The sequence below is a fragment of the Cetorhinus maximus genome, chromosome 1 (genome assembly GCF_964194155.1).
Source record: "Cetorhinus maximus chromosome 1, sCetMax3.hap1.1, whole genome shotgun sequence".
In the NCBI taxonomy this organism is placed as follows: domain Eukaryota; kingdom Metazoa; phylum Chordata; class Chondrichthyes; order Lamniformes; family Cetorhinidae; genus Cetorhinus; species Cetorhinus maximus.
Window position 1 is genome coordinate 144,406,039 of NC_135879.1, and position 22,439 is coordinate 144,428,477.

Genomic DNA, 22,439 nt, shown 5'->3' on the forward strand with positions numbered 1-22,439 from the left:
TATGTTAAGTAGTACTGTGTGTCTGTCTGCCAAACTGAATAGTACCGTTTAACAGACCTTCTGATTTGCCAATAGAAAGGCAACGGGGTAACTCTACAACACATTTTGCGGGTTTGTCAATGTTTATTAATGATGAAAGAGTCTCACAATCCTATCTCGGATATTCTAGTTTCTGGGCGGCTGGGTAACTCAGTATGCCTTAAAGTGTGACCGGTAAACCGAGGTCCGGTTCATCTCTTACCAATATGTGCCGTTTAATAGTCAGCCATTCAAGGGACACACTTGTTCAAAATGAAGATTTGCTTAAATCTCGATGAATTTCTGTACTTTACATAATGCTTGCCGAGCAGGAATTACCACTTAAAAGGGGGATTTCAATCGTCACGGCCATGTCCCCATTAAGAGGCCTGTGTTTCCATATGATACATCTGAATAGTATAATTATGTATGTCTATAATCTGCATCACTTTCTAAAATCAATTCTGTAACTATTGATCATTTATTTGGTTGTAGTGGGCACATTGCTTGTAGTAATCCTGTCAGGGATTAATACATTGATCGTTTGTGTTTATGTTGGCGTACACTTAAAATCAATGTCTTTGATTTCATTTCTTTTATTCAAAGCTGTTCAAACCTGTAAGCAGTTCACTTTCATCTCCGTCCATTATAAATAAGACAGGCGGATAATAAACCGCACTAAAATCGGGATCAAGTCACTGGACACACGACCCTTCAGAGATTGTCACGAGATTTAAGATCATTTTCAACTGACTCACTGGGGAAGGGGATAGTTTATTCCAGTCACACTTCCTAAATCGTTGTGAACGTGTGTTTCTATGGGTATTTGAATACAACATAGTCCAGAAATCTATGTCGGACTGGGTGCAAATAACCCAGACAATGATTGAATTTCAAATGCTCAATTCTCGATCCATATGATATCGAGGAACTGAACTGTCAGATATTGTGATTTAATTGCAGCTAGGAGTTTATTCTATTTTCAGCGCACATTTGCCAAGCGGGCAGAACTATCGTGGTTAACGAAAAAAAATCAATATAGTAACAAAACTTAAACTGATATAATATTTGAAAACTAATGAAACGAAGAGAATTGATGTATAACTTTGCAAAAATAAAATTAAAATTACAGGAAGAATCCGGAGATACAATGGTATTGTGTTTACGTTGGACTATAGCCATCTGCACATCTGAAAAACGCTGCCAAAGATTCAGAAAGTGTCACTGGAATAAACTATTCCCTTTTCCAGTCAGTCAATTGAAAGTGATTTTAAATCTCATGACAATGGTGCTGTTATCGGCAGCTGGTTAACTTGCGCTGTGGACATCTTAAATCAGCTGTGAGACTTTCCCTTTACGCACTGAGCAAAATTACAAAACACTCACTTAAAAAGTTTTTTGTTTCTTGTTTTGTCAGACTTTGATAGTGTGTCTCAAGGGGTTGCCTGACAAATGGGGAAATGTTGATCTCCGGCTCTCTTTATAATCACGTGTTAATAGTTCACTGGCAACATTTTAAAAAAAGCCTTGGAGCGGGACGCACACGTGGGTGATGTTCAGACCAACCATCGCCAGAGACCCTTTTGTTTAGCCTCCAGACATAAGTACCTTCTGACTCTGCCTGCCGCAGTGTACACTGAACCCAGCAACCAGCAAAGCCAGTCAGAGCCAAGGAGAATACACAAAATGTCTCGATCGTTTTACGTTGATTCCTTGATCATCAAAGATTCTGCAGTGAGACCTACTCCTGTCTTGAACGATCACGGCCAAGACTTTCTGATTCCCATTAGTGTCCATTCTCCAACCATGATGTCGGTTTCTGGTCCCGTCTGCCCGTCCAGAAAGACGGGCACTTTCTGTGTCTGTCCCCTCTGTGTCACGTCCCATCTCCACTCATCCCGGAGTGGAATCCCACTGCTGAAAGGCCAGTTCCCAAATGGAGATCCCCCGTACTGTCAACGAATCAACCAGCAGTCAAACCCTGGGCTCGGGCATCCACCTGTTTGCACACCCACTTACAGCGTAACAGACCCTAGGAGATACCACTGTCTCACCGTGGGTACGTACATCTGTTTAAAACCGTGAACGCGGCAGATACCTGAGCACAGATTGCGGGCTTAGCCAGTTTTGTGTGTTAAGAGAGGGATCATGGGAGTCAAAAACTCTGCTATTTGCAAATGCATAGGGAAGACTTTGATATTGTTTTGAAGAGGGTTTGCTGTTCTGACGGTGGGCAGCAGGTACCACGTTTGGAAGAAAGGTGAGCGGTTAGTAAAGGACTTCAGGATTTATATTATGAAAGTATCTATCTGAAAGATATAAGCAAGGTGAAAATTTAGGTGCGAATTTTATAAAAAATTGGAGCAAAACAGAACGTAGACGCAGCAGTTATTTATATTAAAAAAGTTTCATAACTGTTTGTAACATTTATTTTCAGGGGTTGGAGATAGCGAGATAAGTTATCTTTTGCTATTGGCGGGTTAGTATTTTATTTTTGCCTTTCCATATTTTTTTAATGTTGTATTATGGACACAGGTCCTGAAAATAGCGGTCACTTACAGAACGGTAAACGGATGCGAACGGCCTTCACCAGTACGCAACTCTTGGAGCTTGAGAGGGAGTTCGCCTCCAACATGTACCTGTCGAGGCTTCGCCGGATTGAAATTGCAACCTATCTGAATCTGTCCGAGAAGCAAGTGAAGATCTGGTTTCAGAACCGACGCGTCAAACACAAAAAGGAGGGCAAGGGGACCCCGCGGAATGCGCACAACGCCTGCAAATGTAGCAGCCAAGGGCACTGCCTGCGCTCCGAGGACGAGGAGTCCCTCTCCCCAATATCATCTGGCAAAGAAGACAAAGATATGTCACCCGCATAGTCACCATGGAATGATCTGCAATGTTTAAACGTTTACAGACATTTTCAATTCTGTATTCCTTCAACGCACTTATTTTACTGTTTGCTTAAGATTTAACAGAAAGACCCTTGGTGCAGTGTTGTGATTGCAATCGGTTGTCTTTGCCTGCTCACTCTTCAGGTATGAATGGATTCATTGTAGAATGTTTCTATGATGGAACACGCAGCAGTTTCATTCACATCCCGGGTTTCAATACTTAGGTTAAAATATGAGGCTAACATCATTTTGTATGAATTGTTCGAGGTGTTTTTTTCTCTCCATACGCAATGGTGACGCAATATTCACACACCTTTTAAAAAGTTCTCGAGTGTTCTATATAATGTATTTTCAAACTCTGTTAACTTCTGTAAAAAAAAAATAGACACCTGTGTAAATGCACCAGACCCTTAAAAACAATTGTAGGTTGAATGGGAAAAATGTAAATAGATAGCTCGTTGATACATTGTTGTAAAATGTCACGGTTGAAGTTCACTTGTTGTGAATAGTTTTATATGACATTTATATTTATATTTATTTAAAATAAAATGTTGGGATGTTTGAAGGAAACTGTTCATTTTGTTAGCTAGACATAATTTGGCAGATATAAAGATTCATAGAAAGAAGTAAAACACCCCAGTGACAATTTTCATCACTTCTATCTTCCATGGTTCATTTTCCTGCATTTTGATCATCACGGAAACTAATGGATTCCAGAAATACAATTCATAGATTGTCCCAATGAACGCAGCCATGCGTCTACGAAGCTCTGCCATTTAACAAAGTTGTGCTGTAAACAAAAGAGCGAATTAAGAGAAGTATTCGATAAAGTTAAATAATCGATGTTCTGTGATCCATATTGATGGACTCTCTCAGCGGAAGGAAGAGTGTGTGCGTCGGGGGTAACATTAACCTACTCACTGGAAAATAACTTCGTCCTTGTTTTAAGAGTTAACAGACCAGGTTGCTTAACCACAGTTCATGATTTGAGGGTGAGAGACAGAATTACACAATTCCATCAGTGATTGGTAATAGATAAACATACCACAAAGAAAGTATCCGAGTGCAAAACTGCAGGTGCCTATCAGATGGCACATGTTGTATGTGACCCCAAATATGTTGATGAAGGTAGCGGGGACACGATGTTATTTTATTTAACTGTTGCGTAAAACATATAAAGATTTGTTCAGTTGACCCACCCCTCAAAAATATCTGATTTATTACTGGCTGCAATAAATGATGGATGGACTATGTCCCGCTCGTCTGAAATTCGAAATGGTCGCTGACCTTCATTCGCACTTGTAACTTCACACCTGTGACAACAAACATTCCCGACCATTTTATTCCTTCTGGGCGTTTTAAGTAGGTGCCACACGCACCCCGCGCTCCAGACGAGCTGCCGTAAGACAGAATGAGGGCAATGTTTCCAATGAAAACGAGCTAAGATATTGGGGGAGGGTTCTAATGATCCAAGCAATGTCTGTTTGTTTTTATAAATGGAATGACAACATCTTCTAGAGGTTAGCTACAAATCCCAATCAATGTATTTTGTTCTACTAAAAGAACACCATCAGATGATACAAGGCATATAGAATAGGAAACCAAATGATTTCTAGAAATATAAGCTCATTTGGGAACAAGCCTATCGAGAAACAATTTGCATTATAATTTCAAGAAAGGACTGTTTTTTCCCCCCTCAATCTTGGTTCCAGTGAAAAGCGATGTTTACAAGTAGATCAGAAAAATGCTGCATCTTTGTTTTGTGTCGATTTCAAAAAGATCACAAGGACACACGGAATAGGATGCTAGCGTTTTAAAACAAAACCGAGCTTCCAGAAGGTTCGCATAACGAGGCGGTGATATTTAAATATATAAAACCTCGGTTGCTGGCTCAAGTCACCCATCTTTTAAATGCATATCGAAACAGCTCCTATAACGTGTACTTGGACTTTTTGTCGTTGTTGGGGACCAGGCACGGCTGTCAGCCTCCCGTTTGAATTTCGATTGTAAATTTCAGCTGAGAATAGGCTATCCGTTTCTTGAATTTTGCCAGCGCCCAAACAACAGGCAGTCCTTCGGGCACTCGGTAGAATTGTCAGGGCAATAAGAGAAGATAAATTGGAACTTTATTCAGTCGGTAGTAGGGGAAAAATAGCCACAGATTAATGAACTATTGACAATTTCCATCTGTTGAAAAGCCGAAGTTGGCAATGCCCGGGACTGAGCGTGGGGAGCCCGGCTGGGCTAGCTGTGGCGAAGGGTGCATTGTGTGTCTTTTCTATGGAAGCGACAATGATGGATAGGAAAGCATTGAGGAACCCAGAGGAGTGATTCAGCAACTCGTAAACCAGTGTCACTGTTAGACATGGCCCGAGGTGCTTTTATGATGCCTTATTAGCCCTATCTATACAATATCGGTCAAAGATATATGACTTTCACGTCCTTTTAATTGACTTTAAACCAAATACAGTTGGGTGCACAATTAGCATGTGCCTTTTCAGTGAAATGGGTGATGTTCATTGGCAAAAAACTAAAAGTAATCATTTTGAGCCATTCAATCCATAAACGTACTAAATGTTCGGGCACAATGGAAACAATGAGAGTTACTGTTATGTTGGAAATAATAGGCACCTAAAATTGACACTCATCATCCACCACACCCCTCTTTTTTTCAAAATAAGCGAATCATTTCTAGCAGAAATCACTTTAACATTAACGTTGTTTTCTAAACAACACCTCATATTTCAGATAGATTTGTGAAAAGTCATTTGGGTTTTTTTTTAAAAGCAATAACAGAGCTTTTTTTGAATTTTAGTGTTTTGCAATGTTACTGAGCAGCTTAGTTTTTTTTAACCTACGAGTTGCGATGAGCTTGCCAATTGGATATTGAAGTCATAGAGATCACAGCTTTGATCTTGCAGCATTGTTAAGTGGATATTTTTACGCAGTTTAAGGCTAAAACGAGTCTACATTATGCAGTCATCACACGTTTGGTGTAAAGAACATCAGTAACATTGACAACTTTATCCAAACGGCGCCGTTTATTTTAAGTGCCAATGCATTAAAAGGTTTATATATTCCCCCCCCCCCTCTCCTTCTCCCTCCCTCCCTCCCTCCCTCCCTCCCTCCCTCCCTCCTCTCTCGCGGAACCTCTGCAGAAGCAGAAAAACGACTATGTTCGCCAAGGGAACGCTTTGACAGGTATTCTGCTGCCAAAGACTTGCATTGCATTGAGTGGGACCCCCGACGGATGCAAACCCAGAGCCTTTGAACGGGAAGCTGAAGGGCTCCAATGTCGGCTTAGTGAACGATTTAGTCACTGTTTCATTAAGCACTATTTGAACCTTACAACATGTGGTAATTTCTAGGGGCAAGTTAACCGCCGTGTAAAAGGAGGATTATGTGGTAGGGACACAAGAAAATTAGCGAACGGTTAATTTAACTCGTTTCTGGCAGAATTTTCGATACATTCCTAATTGACTGGGGAAGCAGGTGAAGTTGAAGCCCAGGCGCATTCAGCCTCGCATTTAGGGTGGGAATAAATGAGTCCCATTTAACTGGCTGTTGACAATCTATCATTGCAGAAAGACACAGAATAACTATTAGTTTAATTTTTCATTAATTAAATTAGACCCTGTCTCGCAGGTGGAGAGATCAAAGTCGCCCCACCAACAAGTATAACCAAAAAACACAGACCCCCCCCTCCCCCTTTACTGGGTTGTGGGCCACGGTTTTAAGATTTCAGACCAGCTGCTGGGACTATACTGGTCTTTGTAGACAACAAATGTAAACCCAAGAGAATGAGGAAAACTGTCAAAACAAGGCACAGAGGAGAAATTCGGCGCTGATTAGCGTCAATCAAGCAGCGCCCAGCAGCCAAGGCGGCAAATAATTAATAGCAATTATTTCTACCTTTTCTCTCCTTCTGTGGCTTGTAATATCGATAATAGTAAGTTTTATAAAAGTTTGCGTGATACACCTGACAAACGTGCTGGCTTTACTGGCTGCTCTTTGGATTGTTATTGCCACAGTTTTTCTTTTCTCTTTGTGTTTTATAGAGGCTGCGTTAGGAAGAAACAAAATTGATACTAATCCCGCAAAGCAGGCCATTGACTCCTTTCAATTTCACTTCTCTAAACTACTAAAAGGTGGAAATGACAATAATGTAATTATTTAAGTGCAGCTTGAGCAAGCAGCGCCTCTTATAATCTGGCCAAGCATACCGTTCATTTCTTTGCACAAAGCGCAAAACGCACCGCGTCTATCCATCTCACCGCCCGCTTTTGACGTTTTTTTGTTAAACAGTATTGGGATTTTAAAAGTTTTTCAAACTTATAGTGCAGGATTGAAAAGGCAGCTTGCCATAAATCAGGCCCTTTGGTTAATAAGGCGCCCGAACACACAATAGAGCCCGAACTTAGTACCTGTGTCTGGTAGACGAGGTGAAAGATGCAAATGACAGAATATTCGCAAGGAAAAATACTCGAATCCTCCAAATGGCTCTTTTGTGAGTTTCTTTAGAAATCAAGCAATTCTGCATGACAAAGAACAATTAATAAGCCGTCTTTTCACGAGCTAGCAGCTGGTACCCCGCCGGGAAAGTAGGGGAAAATCAGAGATGAATGCGCGCAAAAGTTTTATTTTGCGCACCGACATCTACTGTTTGGAACTGCGGCCACCTGAACAATGTTGATGAAAAAAGGACACTTGTGAAGGATCAGGAGCTTTTAATAAGCATAAAACATCTCGAATCACTTATCCCGGAGCTTTAGAAAGGCCTTTGGTTGGAGGTGCTGATGTTGGAGATGGTTGGACACGTGGCGGATCAGTTCTCTTTTTGGAGACTGAATTACGCGGCAAGCGCCCGCCTAGCACCGTGTGCTTCTTCACTCTTTGTCATTCCTTTCAAACTATCTTTTTTTTAAAAAAAAAGTGTCAAGCAGGTTGAAGAAGGTCATCTTTGTTCCATTAGCGTGTGCCTCATATTGGTAATATAGCTAATTTTTTAAAAAAAAGTTACTTCTTGTGTCTGCCTGTCTGTATTTGAAAGAAGCCGGACCTGGAGTCCTAAGGGGCCCAGCCAACAGAGCTGCTTAATGTGATTTATACTTCTTTTGTAAGAATTGAAGCTCTCCCCTCCCTAACTTTAACGTCTGCTGCATGCACCGAGCAACCTAAGTACATCTCAGTTCATGTGATAGCAAATGGTAGATAGAGTTTGAGAGAGTTTGTTACATATTCACATGGTTTTGCGGTGAATTATTTTTGAGACCTGTAAGGGAAATGAATAATGGTAATTTGCACTTACTTCCTGTTTTGACCGATTTTAAAATACTTTCGTTCAAGAGATAGATTTGGAAGAACATCCCGAACAACATAATATATTTTTTTAATTAATCGGCGTTAAACGCAAACATTTTTCAGAGGATTACGGAAATAGTTGGGTAAAATTTGGGTCCGTTCGTGCAAATACACTGAAACGGTAGGGATATAGTAGAGTGAAGTGCGAGTGATTTCGGTGCTGCCGTGTTTTATTTATTAGAACACAGAAAAGACAAGGACGAAGCTTGTACAGTTACAGTGACACTGTTGCTACTTCGAATCACTGAATGATGCGGGATAATTTGTGGCGACATTTACAGAAATGCGCATTGGTCTTTCTTTGGGACCCTTAGATTTGGAACACAAAAATGGCGCATTTATCTGATTTTTGTGGAAGATATTAATAAATGACAGCTCTATATACATATAGCCACTTAGCGGCACCATAGTCCTATAAATATGGGGTGGGGGCGGAATCCTATTGGGCTTTATTAGTTTTGCTGATTAACCTTTTATCAGATTTGCCTTTAAACAGCTATAAATTACATTCCAGAAAGACGACGAGACGATTCCGGATTGCATAATGCAGTTATATTTACCACACCCTTTCATAAACTTTAAACGGCCCTCACCGGGTGTACATGCATTCTTCCCAACCAGCGTAGGGACTGCCCTGAGAACAGGGCAGTAACATACTCTTTCCACCGTGCGTTCTACCCTCTACCACTGGCTGCCATTGCAATGTGTTCAGGAACAAGCCACGGTAATACATACCTAATATAAATGGTATTGGAGTCTTCGTATACATAATTTAACAACTCAAGGCCATTTATTGCCGAAAGCCAGACTGTACCCGGGAGATTTTTAAATTAGTGTTGCATTCGAAAGCTGAGGTCAGACTCAATACTGTGTGAGTGACACAGGATATATCCCACTGTTGTTACCTTTGTAGCTGTGACTCCGGTTTAGACCTGTAGGAGTGTATCCTCGAGGATTCTTACATATTTCGTGAATCACAGTCGTGATTTTTGAAAGCATGGTTTAAAAATATAGTCGGGTTGGAGTAATTCAGAATGTGTTTGAACAAGAGATTGAGAAAACGTGCGAGAGTTCGCGCTATTGCGAAAACCTAGTGGAGTACCTTGTGGAATCTTTGTATTTATAATGTTTAGTATCAAACAAATGCCTGTTCGTGAATGTGTCTTATGTAACATGCATGAGTTTGAATGGTCATGAGTTGGCTACCAGTGCAGGTCGTTTTAATGTGTCTGACATTGTTACTGACAGCGAAGTATGACTTTTTGTGTTATTGCGCACTCGCGATTGTGTTCTAGATGTTACGCACATAAAGATAAACATAAGTCTGGCGCAGAGTGAGAGCAAGGATGTAAAGTCAAGGAACGATCTCGCTAGGTGCTACTAGGAGCACAAGAAGTATCACAAATTGCAACGCGGTCAAAGGAGAGCAGAAATTGTCAGAGCCCAGAGGGAAATGACGGGGAAAGAACGCGGGGCATGTTAACACCCAATGAGTTCAGCATTTAAATGGAATTTCCTCCTTTAAGTCATCTACTCGTAAGTAAATGTCAGTCGACAATGTTTTGCGCAATGCACAGCTATCTTAGATGTGCACCAGGGCAAAAATTGCACAACAATCAGTTGAGCGATCTGATTGAGACTCCATTCTGACAGGAGGTGTGTGACTCTCTGCAGGGGACACTTTCCAATCACCTGTGTTTACTAGTGCAGTATAATTAGAGTCCAGTGGGAAGTCAGTTTCGCTTTTCAAATTCTTAACGCTAACAGAGGATTGGCGATCATAACTAATGATAACACAGATTTTTAATTGGTATTGGCCTCTGTTACCCCCGTATATCGAGTGACCTCGGCCTAATGGTGTAACTACAGCCTACAATAGGTTGCACTATAGTCCGTTGCAATTTTCGGATCTGTTAGGGACAGGGGAAAGAGGCAAACTGAACTCTATTTTTCTCGCAGTCTGTCCGCAAGCAGAGGTGTTTGACTTTTGAAACTGGCTGTGGCATGTTTCCCGAAACCCTCTGTTTGTGAAGTCAGTGTTATAATGACTCGCAGCAAACTCATTTAGGGTTAAATCAGAAGCGGGGCATGGTCATCGCAATTACATGCACACAAGAAGATGGGAAAGAAAAGAGTTTTACGACTAGGAATAATTTGGAACAAAAAAAAGAGGGATATTTATTCACGTGTGTGTTGGAGTCCAAAATGTTAGAGTCCAGTGAGGGTTCCTTCACATAGGAGTTAAGTTTCATGTGGGTTCAGCTAGCTGAAAGCAGGAGTTGCCGAATTCCTTCAAAGTTGGTGATGATGCAGCAGGATGGGGTTGGTACACACAGACTTGGCCCACTCTCGAGGTGATAGCAGGAATCTTCCAGATAACCAGGCTTCGAGGAGGCTTAGACTTGAGGCAGGCTTTGTTGTCAGCCTGGAATCCTGTTTTGGTGTTGACAGGCTAGATGTTAAGGGCAGACTGCTCTGGGAGTCCAGGAATGTAACAAAACGTTCCAAGGGTCAAAGGAGCTTAGGTCATGTGGTGTTGCCCATTGGAGTTAGTTTTGGGTTACAAGCAGTTTCTATGTCTTTGGTCAAAACCCATTGTTCACCTTAGGAAATAGATGGTGGCTATTAGTGCCTCTGCAGGTATAATGAAATTTGATGGCTCTCTCTCTTTGTTATAAGCCCAAACTGTGGAGATAAACTGTCTGCTGCTCCCTTGTTTCATTGATTGTAATGGGTCCAAACAATGATAGATGTGAGCTTCCACAAGGATGAGGGTTGAACTTTGTCCTGTAATTACAGTCGAAACTTCCCAGAACTACAGCCAACTTGCAAATCATGTGATTTGTAGCCGAATTTTTAAAAAATTCATTCATGGAATGTGGGCTTCGCTGGCTGGGCCAGCATTTATTTCCCATACATAGTTGTCCTTGAGAAGGTGGTGGTGAGCTGCCTTCTTAAATTGCTGCAGTCCATGTGGTGTTGGTACACCCACAGTGCTGTTAGGAAGGAAGTTCCAGGATTTTGAGCCAGCGACAGTGAAGGAACGGCGATATATTTCCAATGCAGGATGGTGAGTGACTTGGAGGGGAACTTGCAGGTGGTGGTGTTCCCATCTATCTGCTCCCCTGGTCCTTCTAGTGGTTGTGGCTTTGGAAGATGCTGTTGAAGGAGCGTTGGTGAATTCCTGCAGGGCATCTTGTAGATGGTACACACTGCTGCTACTGTTTGTTGGTGGTGAAGGGAGTGAATGTTTGTGGATGTGGTGCCAATCAAGCGGGCTGCTTTGTCCTGGATGGTGTCAAGCTTCATGAGTGTTGTGAGAGCTGCACTCATCCAGACAAGTGGGGAATATTCCATCACACTCCTGACTTGTGCCTTGTAGATGGTGGACAGGCTTTGGGGAGTCAGGAGATGAGTTACTCATTGCACAATTCCCAGCCTCTGACCTGCTGTTGTAGCCACAGCCCAGCAAAATACATTTTTAAATAAGCAGAAAGTAATATTTGATTTACACAGTTTATGATCTCTTTCATCAATTACGGACATGACAGATCAATACCTGCTATTTGGCTACTCCTGAAATAGTTGATTAAATGTTTATAATACCCATCTTCTTGAAATACAGCATGATCAGAGTTATGGCCCAAAGCACGTTAGCAGAATCAACAAGATCTATATATCAGTTTAAGTCTGCAAAGAACAGTTTATGAAATTAGTACACATGTTTAACACAGCGTTATTTTATTCCTCTATACAATGGTGGATGACTTTAAACCATTTATTTTTACATGTCTATGTATACATTCAAAATGGAGGAATATCAAAATGAAGTAACCATTTGTATACCAATATTGCAAATATAATCTCTAAACCTTAGTTTCTATTTAAACTCAAAATTTACATCTAACATTTTCATTAACCATAAATGATGTGTTGTTAGAAATAAACCATTTAGATGCCTGTTCTGCCTTTCAATGAGATCATGGCTAATCTATAGCCTAACCTTTGAATCATATCCCTTCATTTCTTTTGATAACAAAAATCTATCAATCTTGGATGTAAAATTAACAATTAACCCAACGTCAATTGTTGGTTGCTACATAGAGTTTCAAACTTCTACCACCATTTGTATATATGAGCATTTCCTAAATTCACTCCTGAAAGGCCTGACTCCTATTTTTGTACTATGGGCAATCTAGGATTGGGGACAATCAGGAGAAATAGTTTCTCTCTATCCATACTATCAGTTCCCCTTAATATATTGAAAACCTCAATCAAATCATGCCTTAATGTTCAAGATTCCTGGGAATACAACCCTAGTTTGTAACCTCTCCTCATAATTTAACCCTTGGAGACCAGGTGCCATTCAAATAAATAAATGAAGGACTATACATCCTTCAAGAACATTATATTCTTCCTAAGGTGTAGCACCTAGAACTGAACATAATACTCCAGATGTAGCCTAGTCCTCTAGATATAAAATCTAAATAGATAGGTAGAGAGAGAGAGTTTTTTTTCTACGTGTTAATATAATTTTAATAATTTTTATACCAAGAGTGCAAGGGGTTAGAAGTAATGCTGCAACCATCTAAAGCTCTTGTTAGACCACACCTGATGCATTGTGTTCAGTTCTGGGTATTACACCATATCAAGAATACATTGGCATGGAGGGAGTGTAGATGGATTGGAATGATACCTGAACTCCAAGGGTTAAATTATATTTTTTGTGATCTTTGTCCATGGACCCGCTAAGTCTCTTTGGACCCTCAACATTTCTAGATTTTCACCATTCAGAAAGTACTCTGATTTATCTTTCTTAGGTCTGGAGTAGGTTACCTCACATATGCCAATACTGAAATCTATTTGCTATCATTTTGCCTATTCACTTAATCTATTAAGATCTCTTTGTAATTTTATGCTTCCATGTACACTGCTTACAATGTTTCCTATCTTTGTCATCAGCAAACTTGGATATGTGGCTGTCTATCTTGTTAATAAATACTAATCAGTGTATTTCACAGTGAATAGCTGAGTCCTCAAGACATATTCCTGTGGGATGCCACTAGTCACATGCTGGCAACTGGAGTATCTGCCCATTATCTTTACTCTTTATCTTCTTTCACTTCACCAATCTTGTAATCAGGTCAATAATTTACCCTCAATTCACAATCACAGAATCACACAGTGCAGAAGAGGCCCTTCGGCCCATCGAGTCTGCACCGATACGTGACCTACCTACCTAATCCCATTTACCAGCACTTGGCCCATAGCCTTGAATGTTATGACATGCCAAGTGCTCATCCAGGTACTTTTTAAAGGATGTGAGGCAACCCGCCTCCACCACCCTCCCAGGCAGTGTATTCCAGACCGTCACCACCCTCTGGGTAAAGAAGTTTTTCCTCACATCCCCCCTAATCCTCCTGCCCCTCACCTTGAACTTGTGTCCCCTCGTCACTGACCCTTCAACTAAGAGGAACAGCTGCTCCCTATCCATCCTGTCCATGCCCCTCATAATCTTGTACACCTCGATCAGGTCGCCCCTCAGTCTTCTCTGCTCCAACGAAAACAACCCAAGCCTATCCAACCTCTCTTCATAACTTAAATGTTTCACCCCAGGCAACATCCTGGTGAATCCCCTCGGCACCCCTCCAGTGCAATCACATCCTTCCTATAATGTGGCGACCAGAACTGCGCACAGTACTCTAGCTGTGGCCTCACCAAGGTTCTATACAACTCCAACATGACCTCCCTACTTTTGTAATCTATGCCTCGATTGATAAAAACAAGCGTCCCAAATGTCTTTTTCACCATCCCACTAACATGCCCCTCTGCCTTCAGAGATCTATGGACACACACGCCAAGGTCCCTTTGTTCCTCAGAACTTCCTAATGTCATGCTGTTCATTGAATACTTCCTTGTCAAATTACTTCTTCCAAAATGTATCACCTCACACTTTTCAGGGTTAAATTCCATCTGCCACTTATCTGCCCATTTGACCATCCCATCTATATCTTCCTGTAGCCCAAGACACTCAAACTCACTGCTAACCACCTGGCATATTTGTGTCATCCGCAAACTTACTAATCCTTACTAACTCACATAGTCGTCTATGTCATTTATATAAATGATGAATAATAGGGGACCCAGCACAGATCCCTGTGGTACGCCACTGGACACTGGCTTCCAGTCGCTAAAGCAGCCTTTTGTCATCACCTTCTGTCTCTTACAACTAAGCCAATTTTGAATCCACCTTATCAAATTACCCTGTATTCCATGTGCATTTGCCTTATTTATAAATCTCCCATTTGGGACCTTGTTGAAGGCTTTGCTGAAATCCATATAAATGACATCAACTGCACTACCTTCATCTACACACCTGGTCACCTCCTCAAAAAATTTAATCAAATTTGTTTGACAAAGGCATGCTGACTATCCCTGATCAAACCTTGCCTCTCCAAGTGGAGGTAGATTCTCTCCTTCAGAATTTTCTCCAATATTTTCCCTACCACTGACGTGAGACTCACTGGTCTGTAGTTCCCTGGCTTATCTCTACAACCCTTCTTAAGTAATGGAACCACATTAGCTTTTCTCCAGTCCGCTGGCACCTCCCACGTAGCCAGAGAGAAATTAATAATTTGGGTCAGAGCCCATGCGATCTCCTCCCTTGCCTCCTTCAGCAGTCTGGGACACAGATCATCTGGACCTGGAGATTTGTCCACTTTTAAGATTCCATGAGTGCAGCAGTCTCTTATGAGGGACTTTATCAAATGCCTTTTGAAAGTTCATATTAATAATATCCATAGACATTTCCCTGCCCACTATTTTAGTCAGCTGTTCAACAAATTCAGTCAGATTCATCAGGCATGATCCACCCTTTACAAATCCATGCTAGCTCTCTCTGATCATCTGAAAGTTTTCAACGTATTCACTCATTCTACCCTTAATTAGTGACTCTAGTAATTTACCAATAACAAATTCAGTCTAATTGGTCTATAATCTATAGGTTTCTCTGTCCCACTTGCCTTAAATAATGAAGTAATATGTGACATATTCCAATCTGAAGGAATGGTTCTGAATTGAGAGAGCTTTGGAAGATTATAGTTATGGCACCTGCAATGTTCTCAGCAACTTCCTTTAAAACCCTGGGATGAAAACCATTTGGTCCTTCGGATTTGTCACTCTTTGGTGTTAATATTTTCTTTATTGCTGTTAATTGGCTTGCATTAATTCTGGCAAATCCCACATGCTGTAAATACTGATGCAAAGTAACTATTTAACGCATCTGCCATTTCATCATAGTCATTTATATATCATTTATAATATTTCTATTTCATTTCACCATTGTCAGTTTTTAAGGGGCCTGGATTTTAATTTTAATGAGTGTAAAATCATGAGCTGCAATCACCCAATTTCCTGATATGTAAGCGAGGAGCACCATAATGAAAAATCTCCCTATATATCACATGGCTGATCATAATACACACAGACACACACACACACTTTGCGAAAGCCTGGTATAAAGTTTTTTGGGGCCTTGCGACACAAAGGGGCCCCATTTAGAGGAGAGACAGAAATTGGGATGGAACCATGCAGCAGCTGGGCCCTGCTGCCAATTAGATAATATGACGTAGGAGCTGAAGTAGGCCACTCCGCCCATTGAGTCTGCTCCGCCATTCAATAAGATCATGGTTGATCTGATAATCCTCAACTCCACTTTCCTGCCTTTTCCCCATAACCCTTGATTCCCTTACTGATTAAAAATCGGCCTATCTCAGCCTTGAATATACTTAACGACCAAGCTTCAACAGTCCTCTGTGGTAAAGAATTCCACAGATTCACTATCCTCTGAGAGAAGAAATTCCTCCTCATCTCTGTCTTAAATGGATGACCCCTTACTCTGAGATTATGCCCTCTGGTCCGAGACTCTCCCACAAGGGGAAACAATCTCTCATCATCTACTCTGTCAAGCCCCCTTAGAATCTTATATGTTTCAATGCGGTCACCTCTCATTCTTCTAAACTCCAATGAGTACAGGCCCAACCTACTCAACCTCTCCTCATAGGAAAATCCATCCATACCTGGGATCAACCTCGTGAACCTTCTCTGGACTGCCTCTAATGCCAGTATATCTTTCCTTAGATAAGGGGACCAAAACTGTTCACAGTATTCTATGTGTGGTCAGACTAGTGCCTTGTATAGTCTTAGCAAGACTTCCCTATTTTATACTCTATTCCCTTTGAAATAAAAGCCAACATTCCATTTGCCATCTCTATTACCTGCTGAACTTGTATGCCAGCTTTTTGTGATTCATGCATGAGGACCTCTAAATCCCTCTCTGCTGTAGCTTTCTTCAGTCTTTCTGCATTTAAATAATATTCAGCTCCTCCATTCTTCCTGCTAAAGTGCTTAACCTCATATTTTCCCACATTAAATTCCATCTACCAAGTTTTTGCCCACTCAGTTAACTGGTCTATATCCCTCAGTAGACTCTTTGTGTCATCCTCACCATTTGCCTTCTCACCTATTTTTGTCATCTGCAAGCTTGGCAAAGTACATTCACTTCCCTCATCCAAGTCATTAATATATATTGTAAATAATTGTGGCCCCAGCACTGATCCCTGTGGCACTCCACTAGTTACAGCCATCGTGAAAATGCCCCCCTTAGATGAACACTCTGTCTTCTATTAGTTAGCCAATCCTCTATCCATGCTAATATACTACCCCAACACCATGGGCTCTTATCTTATTAAGTAGCCTTATATAGTACCTTATTGAATGCCATTTGGAAATCCAAATATATTACATCTACTGGTTCCCTTTTATCTATCCTGCTTGTTATCTCCTCAAAGAATTCTACTAAATTTGTCAGGCATGATTTCCCCTTCATGAAGCCATGCTGACTCTGTTTGATTATATTTTGTATTTCTAAATGCTCTGCTATTACATCCTTTATAATAGACTCCAACATTTTCCCAAAGACAGATGTTAAACTAACTGGCCTATAGTTACCTGTTTTTTTTTTCTCTCTCCCTTTTTGAATAAGGGTGTTACATTGGCAGTTTTCCAATCCTCTGGGACTTTTCCAGAATCTAAGGATTCTTGGAAGGTTACTACCTGTGCATCCACTATCTCCCTGTCATCTGTAAATAGCATAATGCCTCCAAACAATGTGCCAGTGCCCTCAACACTGCAATATTGAATAGGGCCAAAAGCAATACAACATGTGAGATTTTTGCCATGCTTTTGATCTACCCCTAAAAACACCACTCAAAAATTTGGAGGGGTCATTTTGACTTTTGAGTGATATTGAAAATGAAAATCTGATGATTTCATATCGCCTGCTTTAAACAATTTCTTACTATTAGTTTATATTATATTTATACTTCATTTTGATAGTCCTCTACTATTTTAAATGTGTATACATAGGCATGTAAAAATAAATGGTTTCAAGTCATTCACCATTGTATAGAGGAATGAAATAACGCTGTGTTAAACATGCATATACTAATTTCATAAGCTGTTCTTTGCAGACTTAAACTGATATATAGTTCTTGCTGATTCTGCTAACGTGCTAGGGGCCATAACTCTGATCATGCTGTATTTCAGAAAGATGAGTATTATAAACATTTAATCAACTATTTCAGGAGTAGCCAAATAGCAGGTATTGATCTGTCATGTCCGTAATTGATGAAAGAGATCACAAACTGTGTAAATCAAATGTTACTTTCTGCTAATTTAAAAATGGACTTAGCTGCCATGTTTTTGGTCCAGCAACAAGTCACAAAGTTTACACATTGGCTACAGTTCTGGAAACTTCCAACTGTAGTTACAGGGCAAAGCAAATTCACCCCATTCATAAATACACCACCCAAAACTAAATCTATCTTACATTGTTGGTAGGCACAATATTGTGATTGTTTTGTTTGTACAGGTGATTTGTGCAGTTAGGCTAATCTTTTGGTATTCAAGCTTTTCTATACCATTGACACTAAGAAGCTAGCATGGCTGGCAGTGCTCTGGTCCCAGCAGCAGCATTGGGAGTGGTGGCCACTGCAAGGGCTGCATTGAGTACTCAGTGTTCAGGAACCATGGGACTGGAGTAAGATGGGGAGTAGGGTGTGTGGTGGTGGTTTTCTCACCACAGTCAGGCAGGCCCCGGTGAGGAGAGTGAAGGAGGGGATGTGGGGGGATGTGGGGCTGGTCTGGTGTGGAGGTGTGGATAGAGCAGAGAAGAGGGAGAATGATGGTGATGGGGGGAGGTGGCAAAAGACTGCTGGCATGAGAAAGAATGAAGTGACATAGGGTGATGGTTATTTAGTTGAGTAGGTTAATTGAATTTGGGTTTAGCGATATCTTATGTATACAGGCCAACTCATTACAGCTTTGGTTCAAACATGGACAAAAGAGCTGAACTCCTGTGGTGAGTTGAGAAAACTGCCCTAAACATCAAGGCCACATTTGACTGAGTGTGGCATCAAGCAGCCCTAGCAAAACTGGAGTCAATGGGAATTAGAGGGAAAGCTCTCCACTGGTTGGAGTCACACCTAGCACAAAGGAAGATGGTTGTGGTTGTTGGAGGTCAATCATCTCAGTCCCAGGAAATAACTGCAGGAGTTCCTTAGGGTAGTGTCCTCCCCCAACCATCTTCGGCTGCTTCACCAATGACCTTCATTCTATCATAATGTCAGAAGTGGGGATGTTTGCTGATGATTGCACAATGTTCAGCACCATTCATGACTCCTCAAATACTGAAGTAGTCCGTGTCCAAATGCAGCAAGACCTGGACAACATCCAGGCTTGGGCTGTCACGTGGCAAGTAACATCGCGCCACACAAGTGTCAGGCAATGACCATCTCCAACAAGAGAGAATCTAACCATCACCCCTTGGCATTCAATGACATTACCATCACTGAATTCCCTACAATCAACATCCTGGGGATTACCATGAACCAGAAACTGAACTGGACTAGCCATATAAATACTATGGCTACAACAGCAGGTCAGAGGCTAGGAATCCTGCGACGAGTAACTCACCTCCTGACACTCCAAAGCCTGTCCATCATCTACAAGGCACAAGTCAGGAATGTGATGGAATACTCCCCACTTGCCTGGATGAGTGCAGCTCCAACAACACTCAAGAAGCTTGACACCATCCAGGACAATGCAGCCCGCTTGATTGGCACCCCATCCACAAATATTCATTACCTCCACCACCAACGAACAGTGGCAGCAGTGTACACCATCTACAAGATGCACTTCAGGAACTCACCAAGGCTCCTTCAACAACGCCTTCCAAACCCATGGCTGCTATTATCTAGGGGGATAAGGGCAGTAGATGCATAGGAACACCACCACCTGGAAGTTCTCTTCCAAGTCACTCACCATCTTGACTTGGAAATATATCTCTGTTCCTCCACAATTGCTGGGTCAAAATCCTGGAACTCCCTCCCTAACTGAATGGTGGTGTTCCTACATGACATCAACTGCAGCAGTTCAGGAAGGCAGCTCACCATCACCTTCTCAAGGGCAATTAGGGATGGGTGATAAATGCTGGCCTAGCCAGTGACATCCACAGCCCATGAATCAATAAAAAAGTGATTTGTCATTCAGTAGGTAATCAAATTGTAGCAAGGGAGATAGCCAAAACAAAAAATAAATAGGGCTTAACAGGCTGTAACTAATTAATGGTAATCAAGTGCTCAATTGGGACGGATTAGTGATGCTGTTGTGGTCTTCCTGACAGTAGGTGGATCCTGAACGATGGCTGGAGTTTGCCTCCTGATGGCTAGACAGAGTTCTAGAAAGGCCTGCTTGAATCTCCTGCACCCACTCATTCCCCACCCTCCCGCCAATCCCAGAGGTGCCAGAGAGCCACATTTGTGGTTGCAGGTCATCTGTGGAGGGTCTCCCCCTCTTCGATGATGACCTGGTAGCTGTGGCCAAACTTTCTTTAACTGTTTTCTGAAGTCTTTAAAGGGCACCTCCAACTTGATACCCCCCACTTGCATCAGCACTGCCCAGCTCTCCCAGTGAGGCTGCCAGTCACCCACAGCCTTGGGTGCACCAATTGGTTATCCTGCCTTTGGAACCAACCTACTTTCCCAAATGGGATGAGGCTCCAGGAGGCAGTCTGTTAATTGGCTGCCTCCAGGAAGATTGCACAAATGGGCTTGACAGCCACTGATATCCAAGAATCATCGAAGTTGGTAAGATTCCACCCAAGTTCTTAGTGTGTCTGATGGGTTTCTGGGTTTAACAATTACATCTCTGGTAAAATATGATAACTGTGCCCATGAAGCAGGAAATTGATATTTTAGCTTTCTTATTAATTTTTATCACCGCCATTTGGTAGGAATTGTTTTGAAAGAAAACCTATTTTGTTCTTTTCGAACATGGTTATAGGCTTTAGGGCCGCATCTCAGAATCCTGTAGAATCTAAATAGTAGATGTATGAAATCGTCCAATAGAGTTCACAGCACTAAAGAAGGCCATTTGACACACCTGTGTTGACTCTTTGCTAGAGCCGTCCAAATCTAACCTACCCAGCTCTACCTGTCCCACCCCCCTCAACCAGCTTATATTTCACTTCATTTCTATATTCCCTCAGTTCTGATGAAGAGTCATACGGACTCAAAGCATTAACTGTATTCCTTTCCGCAGATGCTGTCAGACCTGCTGAGTTTTTCCAGCTATTTTTATTTTTGTTTCTAATCTCTCTGCCCTGCTCTCATCCTGAAGCTTTGTATTTTCTCTGCTTCAAATGCATACTTACTTTTTCCCTCCAATCATGGCTTCCTAATGTTCTCCTTACTGATCTCTGAACTCACTCCATACAAAGTCCAACTTGAACAGAATTCCATTCTGTTCTGCTTTGTACAGGGCCTCTCTCATCTATTATCCCTGTGCTTGCCAATCTTTATATACTTCCTATCTGTCTTCTCCGATGCCCATCCTAACATGCACTGATTTCAAAGTCATTACCCTTGTTTACTAATACCTTTATGGCCACATTGCAATCTATGTAATTCAGGTGTCTTATGTATAGATTAATGAATCATAGGGGTAAAATAAGCAAAGATTATCAAGTGGTGCAAATGACATTATAAACCAAGTAGAATGAAACTTGACTAGTTTCTGATGATTTTCAGATATCAATCATAGAATCATACAGAATGATGGAGGCCATTCAGCCCATTGTTCTTGAGCTGGCTCTTTGAAAGAGCTATGCAATTAGTCAAACTCCCCTGCCATTTCCCTGTAATCCTGAAAACATTTTTTTAAAAGTATATCTCCAATTCCCATTTGAAAGTCCATTACACAGAGTTCTTTTTAACTGTAACATAGATTGAAGATCTGGCATGTGGGGAGGGGTCAGAGTAAACTCACCTGATTCATGATTTATATTAGAGATATTAAAACCATAATTTCAGGATTATAAAGTTTGCAGCAGAGCTGGAGTACCACCCTACCTACATATGGACTGAGGTAATAGTGGCACCAGTAAATGTTAGAGTCGGACTCCTCTGTGGATTGCCACCTGGACATGGTGGAGAGGCTTGTGTGCTCCGACGATCCCTTGAGCGATGCTTTCAGCAGCTCCTTGCACATGATAGGGCCACCCATGTGGCAAGGACAGGGGGAGGTGCCAGACAAAGCGTGGTCCAAAAAAGCCCTCAATGGCAGAGCAGGTGAAGGAACACTGTGCATCTCATTGGCTTCAAAAGTGAAAGAATGCTGCGGTGGCAAGGTGGTCCCAGCCATCGTGCTCCGACACTTCACTGAAGCCTGATCACCAACCTGTCGACAACATCCCAAGGTACCCATGTTAAACAAAGTCACATGCAGCATCTACCAGGGTCCATTTGTCAAGTCCTGTGGTGATGGCGAATTGGGGATGGGGACAGGGCTGTGAACCTGGGAGTCCCTAGTCAAGAATCTGCACACAGGTGACAGATACATGAAGGTTATTGGACACTTGTGCTGTTTGCAGTAGCATCTGTGATTGGGCAGATGCTAACCTCCATTAACCCCCAATGCGGAGGGGGCTGGAAAGGGTGCCCTCAAAATAGGCTGTCCCACTTTCTCCTGATTGAGGTACCATAGCTGCAGGATCACCATCTTTGTGGTTAGAGAAAGAAAACTTGGAATGTCAGAATACTCATGGTGCAG

General features: G+C 41.7%; 1 protein-coding gene across 1 annotated transcript; it reads left to right on the forward strand.

Annotated features, from left to right (window-relative positions):
• Window positions 1-1,470: 1,470 nt before the first annotated feature.
• On the forward strand, window positions 1,471-3,498 carry gsx2 (GS homeobox 2). The gene is made up of 2 exons (XM_078555837.1): window positions 1,471-2,077; window positions 2,554-3,498. Exons 1-2 carry the CDS (start codon window positions 1,705-1,707, stop codon window positions 2,892-2,894), a joined length of 714 nt encoding a protein of 237 aa, XP_078411963.1. The 5' UTR covers window positions 1,471-1,704; the 3' UTR covers window positions 2,895-3,498.
• Window positions 3,499-22,439: the final 18,941 nt, after the last annotated feature.